General features: G+C 48.8%; 2 protein-coding genes and 1 long non-coding RNA gene across 3 annotated transcripts; all 3 read right to left on the minus strand.

Moving 5' to 3' along the window:
• Positions 1-4,171: 4,171 nt before the first annotated feature.
• Positions 4,172-5,623, minus strand: LOC133145376 (uncharacterized). The gene is made up of 4 exons (XR_009710893.1): positions 5,253-5,623; positions 5,138-5,192; positions 4,482-4,581; positions 4,172-4,401 (listed from the first exon to the last, which is right to left on the minus strand). It is a non-coding gene; the product is annotated as an uncharacterized LOC133145376 (long non-coding RNA).
• Positions 5,624-5,925: 302 nt separating this feature from the next.
• On the minus strand, positions 5,926-8,678 carry LOC133145508 (fibroblast growth factor 23-like). The gene is made up of 3 exons (XM_061269079.1): positions 7,884-8,678; positions 7,704-7,807; positions 5,926-6,953 (listed from the first exon to the last, which is right to left on the minus strand). Exons 1-3 carry the CDS (start codon positions 8,137-8,139, stop codon positions 6,510-6,512), a joined length of 804 nt encoding a protein of 267 aa, XP_061125063.1. The 5' UTR covers positions 8,140-8,678; the 3' UTR covers positions 5,926-6,509.
• A 138-nt stretch (positions 8,679-8,816) lies between these two features.
• On the minus strand, positions 8,817-15,817 carry LOC133145512 (fibroblast growth factor 6-like). Its single transcript, XM_061269084.1, has 4 exons — positions 15,322-15,817; positions 11,233-12,701; positions 11,072-11,175; positions 8,817-10,797 (listed from the first exon to the last, which is right to left on the minus strand). The coding sequence occupies exons 2-4, from the start codon at positions 11,549-11,551 to the stop codon at positions 10,621-10,623; spliced, it is 600 nt and encodes a 199-aa protein (XP_061125068.1). The 5' UTR covers positions 11,552-12,701; positions 15,322-15,817; the 3' UTR covers positions 8,817-10,620.
• Positions 15,818-15,861: the final 44 nt, after the last annotated feature.

Below are 15,861 nucleotides of genomic sequence, written 5' to 3' on the forward strand. Positions count from 1 at the left end.
CATGAATACAGTACATGAATACAGTACAAGCAAGACAGTACATGAATACAGTACAAGCAATACAGTACAAGCAAGACAGTACATGAATACAGTACATAGTAAATACGGTACAAGCGAGACGGTACAAGCGAGACGGTACAAGCAAGACGGTACATAGTAAATACAGTACAAGCAAGACGGTACAAGCAAGACAGTGCAAGCAAGACAGTACAAGCAAGACAGTACAAGCAAGACAGTACAAGCAAGACAGTACATAAATACAGTACAAGCAAGACAGTACATAAATACAGTACAAGCAAGATAGTACATAAATACAGTACAAGCAAGACAGTACATAAATACAGTACAAGCAAGACAGTACATAAATACAGTACAAGCAAGACAGTACATGCATACAGTACAAGCAAGACAGTACAAGCAAGTCAGTACAAGCAAGACAGTACATAAATACAGTACAAGCAAGACAGTACAAGCAAGACAGTACATAAATACAGTACAAGCAAGACAGTACATAAATACAGTACAAGCAAGATAGTACATAAATACAGTACAAGCAAGACAGTACATAAATACAGTACAAGCAAGACAGTACATAAATACAGTACAAGCAAGACAGTACATGCATACAGTACAAGCAAGACAGTACAAGCAAGTCAGTACAAGCAAGACAGTACATAAATACAGTACAAGCAAGACAGTACATAAATACAGTACAAGCAAGACGGTACAAGCAAGACAGTACAAGCAAGACGGTACAAGCAAGACGGTACAAGCAAGACGGTACAAGCAAGACAGTTCATAGTAAATACGGTACATAGTAAATACGGTACAAGGAAGACAGTACATGAAGACAGTACATGAAGACATTACAAGCAAGACAGTACATGAAGACAGTACAAGCAAGACAGTACAAGCAAGACAGTACATTAATACAGTACATGAAGACAGTACAAGCAAGACAGTACATAAATACAGTACAAGCAAGACAGTACATGAATACAGTACATGAAGACAGTACAAGCAAGAAAGTACAAGCAAGACAGTACAAGCAAGACAGTACATGAAGACAGTACATGAATACAGTACAAGCAAGACAGTACAAGCAAGACGGTCAGGCAAGACGGTACAAGCAAGACGGTACAAGCAAGACGGTACAAGCAAGACGGTACAAGCATGACGGAACAAGCAAGACGGTACAAGCAAGACGGTACAAGCAAGACGGTACATGCAAGACGGTACATGCAAGACGGTACATGCCCAGGGGTGTCAAACTCCTTTCCTTGGGGGCCGAATCCCTACATGTTTTCCAAGTTTCCCTTGTTAAACACACCTGATTCAAATGACCAGTTAGTCTTCACTTTCAGCAGGAGCCTGATTAATTGAATCAGGTGTGTTTAACGAGGGAAACTTGGAAAACATGTAGGAATTCGGCCCCCGAGGAAAGGAGTTTGACACCCCTGTGCAAGACGGTACATGCAAGACGGTACATGCAAGACGGTACATGCAAGACGGTGCATGCAAGACGGTACATGCGAGACGGTGCATGCAAGACGGTACATGCGAGACGGTACAAGCAAGACGGTACAAGCAAGACGGTACATGCAAGACGGTACAAGCAAGACGGTACAAGCAAGACGGTACAAGCAAGACGGTACATGAATACGGTACAAGCAAGACGCTACATGAATACGGTACAAGCAAGACGGTACATGAATACAGTACAAGCAAGACGGGACATAAATACAGTACAAGCAAGACGGGACATAAATACAGTACAAGCAAGACAGTACATGAAGACAGTACATGAAGACAGTACAAGAAAGACAGTACAAGCAAGACAGTACAAGCAAGACAGTACATGAAGACAGTAAAAGCAAGACAGTACATAAATGCAGTACAAGCAAGACAGTACATAAATGCAGTACAGGCAAGACAGTACAAGCAAGACAGTACAGGCAAGACAGTACAAGCAAGACAGTACATAAATACAGTACAAGCAAGACAGTACAAGCAAGACGGTACATGAATACAGTACAAGCAAGACGGTACATGAATACAGTACAAGCAAGACGGTACATGAATACAGTACAAGCAAGACGGTACAGGAGTACAGTACAAGCAAGACGGTACAAGCAAGACGGTACAAGCAAGACGGTACAAGCAAGACGGTACAAGCAAGACGGTACAAGCAAGACGGTACACGAATACGGTACACCAATACAGTACACGAATACAGTACACCAATACAGTACACCAATACAGTACACCAATACAGTACACCAATACAGTACACGAATACAGTACACGAATGCAGTAAAAGCAAGACAGTCCACGAATGCAGTAAAAGCAAGACAGTCCACGAATGCAGTAAAAGCAAGACAGTCCACGAATGCAGTAAAAGCAAGACAGTCCACAAATGCAGTAAAAGCAAGACAGTCCACAAATGCAGTAAAAGCAAGACAGTCCACAAATGCAGTAAAAGCAAGACAGTCCACGAATGCAGTAAAAGCAAGACAGTCCACGAATGCAGTAAAAGCAAGACAGTAAAAGAATGCAGTAAAAGCAAGACAGTCCACGAATGCAGTAAAAGCAAGACAGTCCACGAATGCAGTAAAAGCAAGACAGTCCACGAATGCAGTAAAAGCAAGACAGTCCACGAATGCAGTAAAAGCAAGACAGTACACAAATGCAGTAAAAGCAAGAAAGTACACGAATGCAGTAAAAGCAAGACAGTCCACGAATGCAGTAAAAGCAAGACAGTCCACGAATGCAGTAAAAGCAAGACAGTCCACGAATGCAGTACACGCAAGACAGTACACGAATGCAGTACACGAATGCAGTACACGCAAGACAGTACACGCAAGACAGTACACGCAAGACAGTACACGCAAGACAGTCCACGAAGGCAGTAAAAGCAAGACAGTCCACGAATGCAGTACACGCAAGACAGTACACGCAAGACAGTACACGAATACAGTACACGCAAGACAGTACACGCAAGACAGTACACGCAAGACAGTACACGCAAGACAGTACAAGCAAGACAGTACACGAATACAGTACACGAATACAGTACAAGCAAGACAGTACACGAATACAGTACACGAATACAGTACAAGCAAGACAGTACACGAATACAGTACACAAATACAGTACACAAATACAGTACACAAATACAGTACAAGCAAGGCAGTACACGCAAGGCAGTACACGCAAGGCAGTACACGCAAGACAGTACACGCAAGACAGTACACGCAAGACAGTACACGCAAGACAGTACACGCAAGACAGTACACGCAAGACAGTACACGCAAGACAGTACACAAATACAGTACAAGCAAGGCAGTACACGCAAGGCAGTACACGCAAGACAGTACACGCAAGACAGTACACGCAAGACAGTACACGCAAGACAGTACACGCAAGACAGTACACGCAAGACAGTACACGCAAGACAGTACACGCAAGACAGTACACGCAAGACAGTACACGCAAGACAGTACAAGCAAGACAGTACAAGCAAGACAGTACAAGCAAGACAGTACACGAATACAGTACACAAATACAGTACAAGCAAGACAGTACACGAATACAGTACACAAATACAGTACAAGCAAGACAGTACACGAATACAGTACACAAATACAGTACAAGCAAGACAGTACACGAATACAGTACACAAATACAGTACAAGCAAGACAGCACAAGCAAGACAGTACACAAATACAGTACAAGCAAGACAGTACAAGCAAGACAGTACACAAATACAGTACAAGCAAGACAGTACACAAATACAGTACAAGCAAGACAGTACATGCAAGACAGTACATAAATGCAGTACAAACAATACAATACAAATAACCTAAATACATACAAACAATACAATACATACAATGCAAACAATACAATACAAACAATAACATACATACAGTACAATACATACAATACAAACAATACATGTCTATGTGTCAGCTGGCCTGGGAACGTCTTGGGATCACCTGCGATGAGCTGTATGAAGTGGCTCAAGAGAGGGAAATCTGGGAGTCCCTCCTAAAGCTGCTGCCGTCGCGATGCGGAAGAGGATGGATGGATGGATACCCTACCATACGTACAATACATACAATACCATACAATATCATACCATACAATACAAACACTACAATACAAACAATTGATTGATGGAACTTTATTCCACAACAGGGAAATTTACTTGTCACAGCAGCGTACGAGCAGGAATACAAGGGACAAGTGGCAAATGTAAAAATGGATAAATAAGAGAGCCCCCTAGTGGCCTTGCCCCAGGCAGTTGCCTGGTCTGGCTAATGGTAAAGCACAGCTCTGCGTCAGGGAGTTCGATGGTGTGACTTCTCACCGGCGTCACTGGTTTCATACAAAAAAAACCTTGAAAAGTACAAATGGTGCAATTGGTAAAAGTGATCACATTTACAGTCAGCTGAAACTTTACACCAACGGGCTTTCACCTGATTTGGGACTACTCAGCATCCTCAACATCACTGAGAGGGCTCAGGAGCCTCCTGCTTGCTTTGTATAGAAGGGTGCTGGCTGGGAGGCCTTTGAGCGCTACAAAACACAAACACAAATTATTGCAACAATTGTAGACAGTGAGTAGAGTGGCAATGGCGTGATATTTTTGCAACAATTATACATCACTACAGTTATATATTTAAAATATGTATACAATTGTCAGTAGATTGTAATGAGTTATAATAATGACAAACTTATCCAAGTAATAATATTTTAGTTTTATGATCCATCAACTCCCTCAAAAATGGCGGCATGAATCGAGCAGTCGTCCAAAACGGGAGAAAAATCACTCACGCTCGCAAATGTTTGTTGCGTAACGGAACCCGGCCGGGCGCCATCTTGGACTAGATTTGAACATGACGTAACAGATTGTCACAGTCATCAGTTTGCATAACACGGAAATAGCACACTATATGTAATGCAACATTGTTAATTTGATGAAACAATACGCCAAAGACATTTGAAATACTCTAGCCGCAAAACGACAGTCGCGGTGGCCGAGACGAGTGTGAAACTCTTGAATCGAACAAACTAGACGTCCGTCGTGAGAAACAGCAATCAACGACAAACATTTGATAGCATATTAGCTTACCCGAGAAACCGCCACACGGTCGCTGGCGCCGGTATCCGAAAACTCCCCTTGAATCCTGCAACAAACAAACAAGGCGTCCGTCGTGAGAAGAATCGACAAACATTTGCTCGCTTACCCGAATAAAACCGCCACGCGGTCGGTGGCGCCTGCATTTGAGAACTCGCCTTGAATCCTGCAACAAACAAACAAGGCCTCCGTCGTGAGGAACGCCGATGAACGACAAACATTTACTAGTATGCTAGCTCGCGGGCGGGCGGATGCACTTGTATTTGAAAACTTCCCTTGAGCGCGCCTTTCCCCGTTTCATGACGTCACATCCGCCGATGCAAATCGTCCTCGCCTGCTCGTCCAATGGCGCTTGGCACACGCGTACCACGTGACAGGCCACTTCCTTAGCGAAAAATCATGGCCCAAGCGAAATGTGACACACCCGCCCTTGGCCGTTTGATCTGTGACGTTACTCGGACATCCCATTGTGTACGCCACCATTTTAGGCGCACCTAATAATAGGCCACTTCGTTAGGGAAAAATCATGGAACTGAAAGTGAAAAGGGCCACACCCGCCCTCACCTCGTGATTGGCTGGTTTCTTTGTGACGTCGGTAATGGACACTTCGTTAGGAACTATGCCTACCTAAGTACAGGCCACTTCCTGATTGGCTGTTTTGTTTGTGACGTCACTCTTAGACACTACATTAGGTACGCCATAAATGGCCACACCTAATAACAACTTGTCATGGGGATCATTTCTTTTTGGGAGGACTATTTTCGGCTTAGCTTTCCTTGGTGTACAATGAAAGAAACTTTATTTTACAAAATATACACATCACATACAAAAGTCATACACAAAGTCTTACTAGTTCATATTAACAATATACTGCAACTAATTACATACACATAAGGAAAGGAAAAAAAATCACGTACAAATAAGTTAACGCGAGCTACAAGAGCTCATACATACAATTACATGTAGACTTCAACAGTTACAGATAAAACACGTATAGTAAGGCTTTCGGTCTGTCAAAACAACACCATAAGTTAAGTTTTTTTTTCATTTAATAAACAGTGGAGTGAAACATTTTGGACTCAACCAAATGTCACAAGCATAGTTCCTCACTGAAGCTTTTGGGAACAAAGCTCATAGTTGTGAGAACCACAAAAACCTTAGGGATGTGCAAAGGTGCTAATCCCAAACCAATCACTCAAACAGGAACAAGAAAACCCTAACAAATGCATTACAATGAGCCCATTCATAAAAGCGCGCAGGAAGCAACATGTCCAATGTTCAGCTCACATTTGCCCAAAATGGAAACTATTTTAAAGCAAACAATGAAGACAAATAAAGGCTGTTACTCATTCATGATGGTAATGGGTCACCCCAGGGTGCCACCTCCACCACGTGGGCTGGAAAGGCCAGAGGAATGCACACTCCACGGGTCATGTGCCGGCGGCTCTCCCAGCGTTTCCCGGGACACATTAGTACCGTCGTCGCCAGGTTCCAGCAGCTCAAGGTCCGCGTCGTCCTCCGGAACGGCCCGGGAGTCGGAGCTCTCCGCAGGGGCGAGTGGGGGGGATGAGGAGGGGGGCTCTCCCCGCGGTCGGTTGCGCCTCTCCCGCTGCAGCAGGAGGCGCTCCAGGGGCACCGAGCTACTTTTGGGCAGGAAGAGCGCAGTGGGCGGCAGGTTGTGGCCAGCGACAAACACCTGTCGGGAGCCCTCCAGGTTGAGCAGGATGCCGGTGCGGACAGAGTAGAAGACGTCACGGTTGTTCTCCAGGAGCCGGTGCTCAAACACGCAGTCGTCACGCAGACACACGGCCTGCAAGACACAATTAGCAACATTCATTGGAAAGTCGAACCTAAAGCTTAGTGCTTACCCTAAGTCCCCACCCCAACCCCTTCGACTTGCATACTGTCCTCGCTAAGACGGCTGTTAGCTTACTCCAAGCTAAACTCTGAATTCAAAAGCATAGACGTTCTTCGGTCGTTTTGTAGCTTCAATAGGAAATATTGCCACCGTGAACTGAATGAATTGACTAAAAAAAAAAGACTACAATCATGTCAGGCGTGTAGTTCCACTTTGTCAACGATACACACAAATTAAATTAGCTGCTAATTATCTCTATTCTTAGCACTATGAGGTCTACTTGAGATGCAAAGAAGATTATATGACGCGGTGCCTCAGCCGGAGTTTCTCGCAAGTTTGTTCACAACGAGCATGTAAACAAGACTCTCGCGTCGCGTCTCCTTCCTGAACTTCGAAACTCCCTCCCACACGCACTTCCTGCTTACGTCACTTCCGCCATAATTAAGCGTCTTTTTCAAAATAAGAGTAGTGAACAACGTAGGCAAAACTCGCCTGAAAGGCAGAACTGCGTATTTGCTATTTTACCTTTTTTTTTTTTAAACGTGTTTCGTCTTTTTCTTCTTCTTCTTCTTCTTCTTCTTAACAATGTCTTCTATTTAACTTTATTCATCAACAAGTTCCTGCATTTGTGGTTGTCTCTAAAGGAAGAGTTTCGTGTGACAATTTGCGCATTGAGGATGGCGAGGAAAAGAGGTGACTCACCGAGGTGAACGGGGTTCCGTTAAGGTCCAAACACAGGTACCGGCTGCTTTTCACGCCGAGGATGGCGACGCGCTCCCTGGTGTCCGCCTTCAGCATGATGACGCCTGAGTGCGCCAAGTCCAGATCAACACCACCGCGAGACAACCAAACAAGCATGCGCGACACACACATGGCACTTACTATACGGATTCCTGCTGGTGCTTCTCCGCACAGTGCCGTCCGGCTTGATCTCCAGGTAGAAGTTGCTGAGCTCCGTGGAAGTCTGCAGGTGCACCAACCTCCGCGGGTTGCCCCAATTGGAGCCCGCTAAGGGCGAAGTGTTGGACGCCACGGAGCCGCCCTGCAGGAGGGCGAGCGCAAGCATGCAAGCCGCCGCGCCTGCTCGGCGACGCCGTGTGGCCGTGGCCTCCTCCATCCCGAAGCGGAGAGCTGCCATTACACTGGTGCAAGCAGCATTCTGGAACTGGGCTGCCAGACGGGTCCTATTTAAGGACCCCGAACCACCCTTGCTCGCATCCGTCCACCAACGCAGATGCTGTGCGGCTTTGCTGCGGCGGAAGGGCCACTTCCACCTGGGCGTGTTTCGACCCCGCGGCCCGGGCCACCGCACTTGTTGTTTGGAGCGCTTTTTTTTTCTTCTTCCTCTTCTTTTTTTAAGTCTCTTACGGACTCTTCCCTGCCCACCTCACGCATGCAGGAAATGTGTTCCGGTGGCCAAATAAACAAATAAATGCTGCGATTTGAACTACGCTTTGGTGTCATTTGACGCACCTGACCAACACTTGCACTGTTTAGCCAGCAGATGGCGTCATTCCTAAACTGAACTCCTCCAACTCGTTTTGGTGTGCCTATAAAACAAGAATTACAGTTGAGAAAACCTGAATGACTCAGGTTAACAGTCTGAGCTAGGACGGGCTAAGCTAACGCGTTCCTAATCAATTGAACTTGTTAATGCAATTCTTGAATGGCTCCCATGGGATGTGCTTTAACTTCATAGTCAATTTCAGCTTTTCGTGCTTTGAACCTTCCATATTGCTTTCCAAAAACTGAACTGAGCGTGCATTGGAACGAGGCATAAATGGGACTCACGTGATTGGACACTGGGAGCAGCAGTGAGTTCTTCCAAAGTTTTTATTATCTGAGGAATACAGTTGACTGCTGTGCACAGCACATACATACAAAAATAAAGACTCCAACTCTCTTTGCTTTCGCAGCAGTCAATCTTTTTTCTTTTCTGTCCTTCTTTTTAGCCACACTCAAACTAAGGCAGCAGGTGAAGGCGCTCATGCAAACATGACAGTCGACATTCAGCTGATGAGGAAGAATTCGGATTGGCAAACTTCGCTCTTTTAGATCAAGATGCTTTTATTGAGGACAGGTTCTTTTTTTCGCTATTATGCAGTCAATAAGTTAGAGATAGAAGGGCTGGGGGGGGGGAGCTAGAGGTCAAAAGAGGTGCTCTCATTAGACAGGTTGGACAAATGCTTTTCACCCTATACGTTGAGCATGTGGAATTTGAGGCATAAGTCATTCAGGGGCAAACAGCAGGGTGTGCAAAAAACTGACACCCAAGTAGCTTGCCGCCCAAACAGGAAGGGAATAAATAGAAGGGCAATGGCGCTCGGCTAAGGACAAGTTTGTTGCAGATAGAATTGAGCAAAGGGCAAAGCCGGGAGGGGTTGGGCTGACAACACGAGCGTTTGTTTTCGCATTGTCTTTTCCTGCTGGCTGCTACTGCACATATTGGGGGGGAAGGCCAAGGACACACACCAACACAAACATGGAGGCCACATTTTCGAATTGCATTGTGTCTCTTTGGGGATAACTAGCATAGAAGATTGTGTTGGACTTTGGAGGCGCCACAACCTCCGGTCGTCATTCCGCGTTGGCGGAGCGGCCGCCTGGGCTAATTACATCAGAAAGACGGACCCCCACCCCTCCCTCCCTTCCTTGAGGCCCGCAGCAGATCGTCATTCCTATTTTTTGCCTCAGCCCGGTGTCTCTTTACATGCAAGTTGAAAGGGGGGGGGGGCGCCAAGGCACCTTTTTAAATCGTACGGCTAAAGTAGTGCATTTAAATTCTGTCACGCACGCACACGCAAATTTCTTCCGTGCATCCTACATCCAGAACTTGCTGCTTTGAATTTTAAGCTGGATCACTCTTCTTCAGTCTCAGCGACATACACTATATGGACTGCACGCGGTGCCTTGAGATACAAGTTGGATTTGTTCCACGACCACGCTTGCAATGTGAAACACTCTTCAAGCATGCTATGATATTGTACTTGATCAAAACGTGCACTAAATCATATTATTATATACAATGTTGAACTATTAATAAATACAAATCATTAATAACAAGTATGCTTTTTGCCAGTTTATTGGGCTGTCTCTTCTGATGTGTGTACCTTGGCCACCAGGGGGCAGTAGCAATGTCACAGATTCTCAGTAAGCTACAATAGTCACATTTTGTGGGAAAAGTTCCATTATTGCGTAAGCCATCTTTGGCTTTTTCGCATTGTCACTAACAGCATTTAGCAAAGCGCATTTACAGCTCATTTTAAATATTTGTAATTCTCGCGATTGGTCGTAAAGATGAAGCAAAGTCATATCGCAAGGCACCACTTTGTGACTTTTGGAACAATTGCAGATGTGCGTCCTGTGCCCACAGCTAATTCATGCTGTCGGGTTCTGTGCTCTGTCACCATAGTCGGACAGAATGATCAGGAGTCCATATAGTGTCGCGCAGCAAGCACCGAGTGAGAGTTGCAAAGGCCCCGAAAGCAGCGCATATAGAAAGACAGCTCTCCAAATATACTTTGACACACTAACAGACTCACAAGTTCATTGGCGTTACCTGGAGGGGGGAGGGGGGGGGGATATCTGCATGTGCAAACGCCAGCGGCGGCAGCATCGCTCACAACCGAGGGAGGAAGTGGGTGCCGGTGGCGGAGGTGGTGGCCCTGTCGCCTCGGCGCGGCCGCCCCTGCCGGTTCAGGGCCACGTAGAAGCCCTTGTAAACAAAAGACTCGTAGGCGTTGTAGTTGTTGGCCAGCAGCGTCTCCCTGAACTTGCACTCGTCGCCAAAGAGCCTCTACGACATGCACAAGAAGGAAACTGGCGTGACGTGACGTCCAAATACTTTGGGAGCTGGGAATAAAAGTCAGCACTAAAAGTTCCAATGTGTAGGTCAGCGTTAAGATGGGGGAATACCCGGCCAAATGATGCCTCAGCGTGCCACAATATTAAGAACGCAGCAACGATGGTAAAGTGGCCATTTTGGATTCATTCATTTGAACCGTTTTGGTGCAGGGGACACACACACACGTGCTTTCTTACAAGCGCCACGCACACGCACGCACACTTACCGCAGCGTAGAGCCTCCCCCTGCGGCTCATGGCCACAAACATCTCACTCTTGACGCCGAACAGGCTGACCACTCCTCGCTCCACGCTGGAGATCTCGAGAAGACCTGAAGAAGCTCAGCGTTAGCATCTTTCAGCGCCGCGCCGGTGACGCTTCAACTCACTGTGCGGGTCCTCGAGGTGCGAGCCGGCGACGCGTCCGTCCGGGAGCACCTGCAGGTGGAAGCCGATGCCCACGTTGCAGTAGAGGCGGCGCACCCGCTTGATGCCGCGCAGGTAGTCATTCTGCCAGCTGGGCTGCGCCCGCCCGCCGGCGAGGCCCAGGTAGGAACGCGCAAAAAGCATCTCCCAGCGCCGCTCCACCTCAGTGCCGTTGGCCCCGCCGCTGCTCGGGGCCACCGCCCCCCACACGCAAGTCCAGAGTACCAGCGCGGCCGCCGGCAGCGTCACGCTGCGGCGGAGGCGCCTTTGCGCAGCCGCCATGAAGCTGCAGGGGGCGCACGGAGGACACCTGCCCTAGAAACGCAGCTCGTCCTACTTCCTGTCCTGCGGCATGGCCCAGGCTTTTGGCGTGGCGGGGGAGGCGACTCAAGGCGCCATGGCCCGGGATCCGAGCGGCGGGAGGGAGGGAGCGCGTCCGAGCTTGGAGTGGCAGCGCCGGCGATGAGCATCTTTCGCCGCCTCGTCCGCGGGCAAGGCCGGCCAGTGGAGGGACTCCGCGGTGTACTCACCTTGGCCCCGACGCTCTAATCTCTCAGCGGCGTGACATCACTGCTGCAGACCCCCACTCCGCCCCAAACACTGAGTCACGAGTGAGAGATGGCACGAGGACAAGAAGGGACAGATAAATGGAGAGAGCGAGAGAGAGAGAGACAGAGGAGTGGGGGATGCGGAGCGTGGGGGAAGGGGGGGGGGGGCGTCCAAGAGTCCCAGAGAGACACTTGAAATGAGCACGGTGGGGGCGCTGCCTGCACCTTCACACCCCGAGCCGGCAAGCAAGCAACACACATGGGCAGTTTCCTCGTATGACTTTCAAAATAAAACGCACCTGTGCTCAACCTGCAAGAATCACTGCACCGCCACGCCATTCTGAAGTTATTCCTGCCTTGAGGGACCCACGTGCTTTGGGCCGATTCTCAACCGTATATTCCATTTGTTCACCTTTTGGTGGCCAAATGGAAACGTTTGGGACCTGCAGCGAGGCTGGAAGAGTGAAGGCTTTTGCATTGGCGTGCACCTCCGCTCCATACGCTCGTCTTCCTGTGACACGGGACACCGGGCGGCACAGATAGAATCTCTGCACACCAAATTGGGGACGGGGGGGGGGCTCATGTGTGCCTGATTTAGACCGGAAGTTTGTAGCAAATATTTGGCATGGCAAGGCTCCACTTGTGACGTATCGCCAGTAATGCGAGAAGCGCACGGCTCCGTCCCGTGAGGGATAGTCCCGGCGGGTCATCGTTTGTTCCGTGGCCATAGCAACCACATCGACGCTTTCCGTCCGTCTCCATCATTTTGCGCATCGCCAGCGCTACCAAAGGCCACCAAAGGCCCGATTCAGCAAAAAGAGAAGCCGAGCGGACGCTTTTTGGGAGCGCCCGGTCGATGCGGCTGCCGAGCCGCGCGTTGACATCTGAAACACACGCAAAAATGGAGACGGGTCACGATGAAGTGAAGCGCTTTGACGGACAGACGGGGTCAGCTGTGTCGCTAGCGATTCTCGACCTCCGTTTCGCGCGGCCAATCAAAGCGCGTTGTGGACGTGCAAGTAAGTGGAGCCCATGCAATGAGCGCCTGATTAAGTCGGGCTTTGACAGGAGATCTCGGCGCAGCAGCTGCAATGACGTCACAAGCATTGACACGGACGGACAGACAATCCCAATTAAAACGGCGGGCACGGCGCCATTTTGTCAATGACTTTGGACAATAACAATTTGCTCCATTTAATCCCTGTTACATTTCTCTTCTTTTATTAAATGTACAGGATGGCCTTTTTTTTTTTTTTTAACGCCCACTTTGCAGCAATGCAGTGATCGATCGATCAATCAATCCCAAATAAATAAATAATTGGACACAGCAGGATTTCAAATGCAGCCCGGGTCGGAGTTCCTGCTGAGTCAGCCGATGTTTAATTCAGCAGCTGGGGAAACAAAACTGCTCTGCCACTTATAAATAAATAAATAACTAAACTCGCCACAGGAGATGGTCTCATTTAACGATGCGTAGACCGAGGTTGCGGGTTTTTCCCGGTAACGATAGCGGCGCAAGGACACATCCATCCTTGCAGAGGAGTCCGATGCCAAACGAGGAAGCAGCGGCTGACTCAGCAAGGTGGAGGTGACTTTTGCTGCCTATGATGCAGCACTTTGGTGTCCTTGAATGCAACACCAGCGCCACTACGGCTACCTTGATGACTGACGTCATCGCAAGATCACCCTAAGCGCGCCGTTTAAGGAAGGGGCACAGCTGTGATTCCGAAGAAGGCGCCAAAGCACTCCTTTGATTGAAGTGAATATGGTTGATTGGCAACAAGATGGTACACTATGGCGCAAGGGCACTACTTTTGTCCTAATAGACTTCCTCAACACTGTTCGACATTTAGTAGCAGCACCAAAAGACGCCACGAAATGCTGACAAAGCATTTTCTCTCTCTCTCGCTCGCTCATGCGCTAGTCAAACTGGACCGGACCTAAGTGGACCGCCTGATGCTCAGAGGCTGGAGTCCAGCGTGACAGCGGTGGGAAGCGGCACAGATCACACAAGGTGTCAGGTGCTGAGCCATCAGCCAATTCAGAACCCGACACCAAGCCAGCTCGGGAGAATGCGAGGAATCCGGCCGGCGTGTTTGCCCCGCCGCTCTTGGCATTCTCACCCCATAGGATGAAGAGAACGCGGCCCATCGGCGGCGGATCAAGGCCAAGGGGGAACGGAGAGACGCCGAGGGAGGCCAAAGAGATGACCTGTCACTCAGCCAGCACAACAAAGAGCAAAGCGATTATTTCTGTCACAGCCTCCGCCACCGGCCCGAGAGTTAATCAAACGTTTTGGCACATGGCCCGATTTGGAGAGCCACAAACATGTGCCGGACCCCTCCATTGCCCCCATCTGGGGAGCCAGAGGCATCGACACACCTGAAGGTCTTTTTGGACTGCAATGCAGCGCTGGCCACGCACTTTCGGCACAAAACTATCCCTTGGCTGCCCATCCATAACGCTTGGCCATTCAGGGGGGGCAACCGGATCCTGTCAGCTCGAAACCCTGCCCCTGACTCCGTTTTTCACAGGGAATCAAACGAAAAATTCAACTCCACTCTAGCCAACTAATGCCACGCAGACTAACCCCCCCCCCCCCGTTTTCATGTGCGCTCCAAGCAATCAGCCCGGCGGGAAAGACCAGACCTCGGAAAACAAACTCCGGAAACCACTGATTGACAGATACGTCTGCCCAGTCTCAGCGCCAGCACCGGCGCGGTCGCCACCGACTCAAACGGGACTATCGAAGGTCAAGCCGGGGGTGGCGCGCCGGATCTCCGGGACAGTCAAGGATCCGCGCGGGCAGCTGCGTGCCGCTCGTAAAGGACCAAGGGAAGAAACTCAAAATACTTTCCACAGACAGACGATGACCACGTAAAGCGGCGAATGTAAATAACAACAGCGGAACGACCATACAAGGGCAGAAGCCCTGGAAGGCGAGCGCCCCCTTCGCCGCCACACAGCATAATGATGGCATTCACATGTAAGTGGTCCGGAGGAAGGGGGTGGGGTGGGACGGGGCACCAGCATCCTGACCACTTCCAAGCAACAAACTCAAACGGACGCCGCTGATGACCTTGCCGCTGCCAAGGCCATCTTTTTTGCTCGGACATAATTCAAACTGCTACAAATACATTAAATAAACATTTTGCAGCAGGTATTTTGCATTTATTTGATACATTTGATTGAACTGAAGGGTTCTGAAGCCAAGACATTGTAAACATAATCTCTTCCGTGTGATGTTGTGACGGCACGGCAGGATCAGATATTTTGGTCCAGGCTGTCTGTCGGAAGCTCTGGAGGAGTTTTGGAATGCACAACCACAGGGCATTTGGTTGCGTGTCTGGACCAAAAGACAGCACGGACCGTCGCGTACATCCCACCAGGGAGCGTCTGCTCCGGGTCCGCCCCGCCCCGCCTCGCGCGGAGTATTGCGACAAACCTCAGACGACAAACCAGCCACCCACTCGCACCAAACGGAGAAAATGACAAAGTACTTACTTGCACCACGAGTGTGGGCGGTGGCTGCGGGGGCGTGACGTTGACGGCCGGGTATCCTCTCTGTGACGCTTCCGGAGAGCTGCTGCCACCTTCTGGACGTGTGGCGCAACTGTCTGCTCGAGTGACACGGGCAGCGAGCGACGCACGTTTGTTGCTAAAACTACGAAATAATTTCACAGTCATATTTACACGCACTGCCTGCTTTGCAGTTCTAAATACTTTCTATCAGCACGTAAGTCAAAGAAATGAGTTTGGGTGACAATAAGGCCGTCGAACGCGTTAGTTGCTAACGCTAACGCACTTTTTAGCTTTTATGTTTGCCGGTTGTAAGCACGCCAAAACTTTTTACGTCAAAAGTTGTGCTAAAAGTAATGCTATGACTTTCAAACGGCTCCGCGTAAAAACTTATTGTCGAAGTTTTAGACGCTCTTTTGCCGAGGTGTGCGAGCCATTGAAAATCCAAATGACGTACGCAGCAAGTGCCATACGTTTTTTTTTTTTTGCCCGAGCGGTGTTTGACGTCATTTCCGGAGCGACCAG

This window comes from Syngnathus typhle, linkage group LG21, assembly GCF_033458585.1.
Source record: "Syngnathus typhle isolate RoL2023-S1 ecotype Sweden linkage group LG21, RoL_Styp_1.0, whole genome shotgun sequence".
In the NCBI taxonomy this organism is placed as follows: Eukaryota; Metazoa; Chordata; class Actinopteri; order Syngnathiformes; family Syngnathidae; genus Syngnathus; species Syngnathus typhle.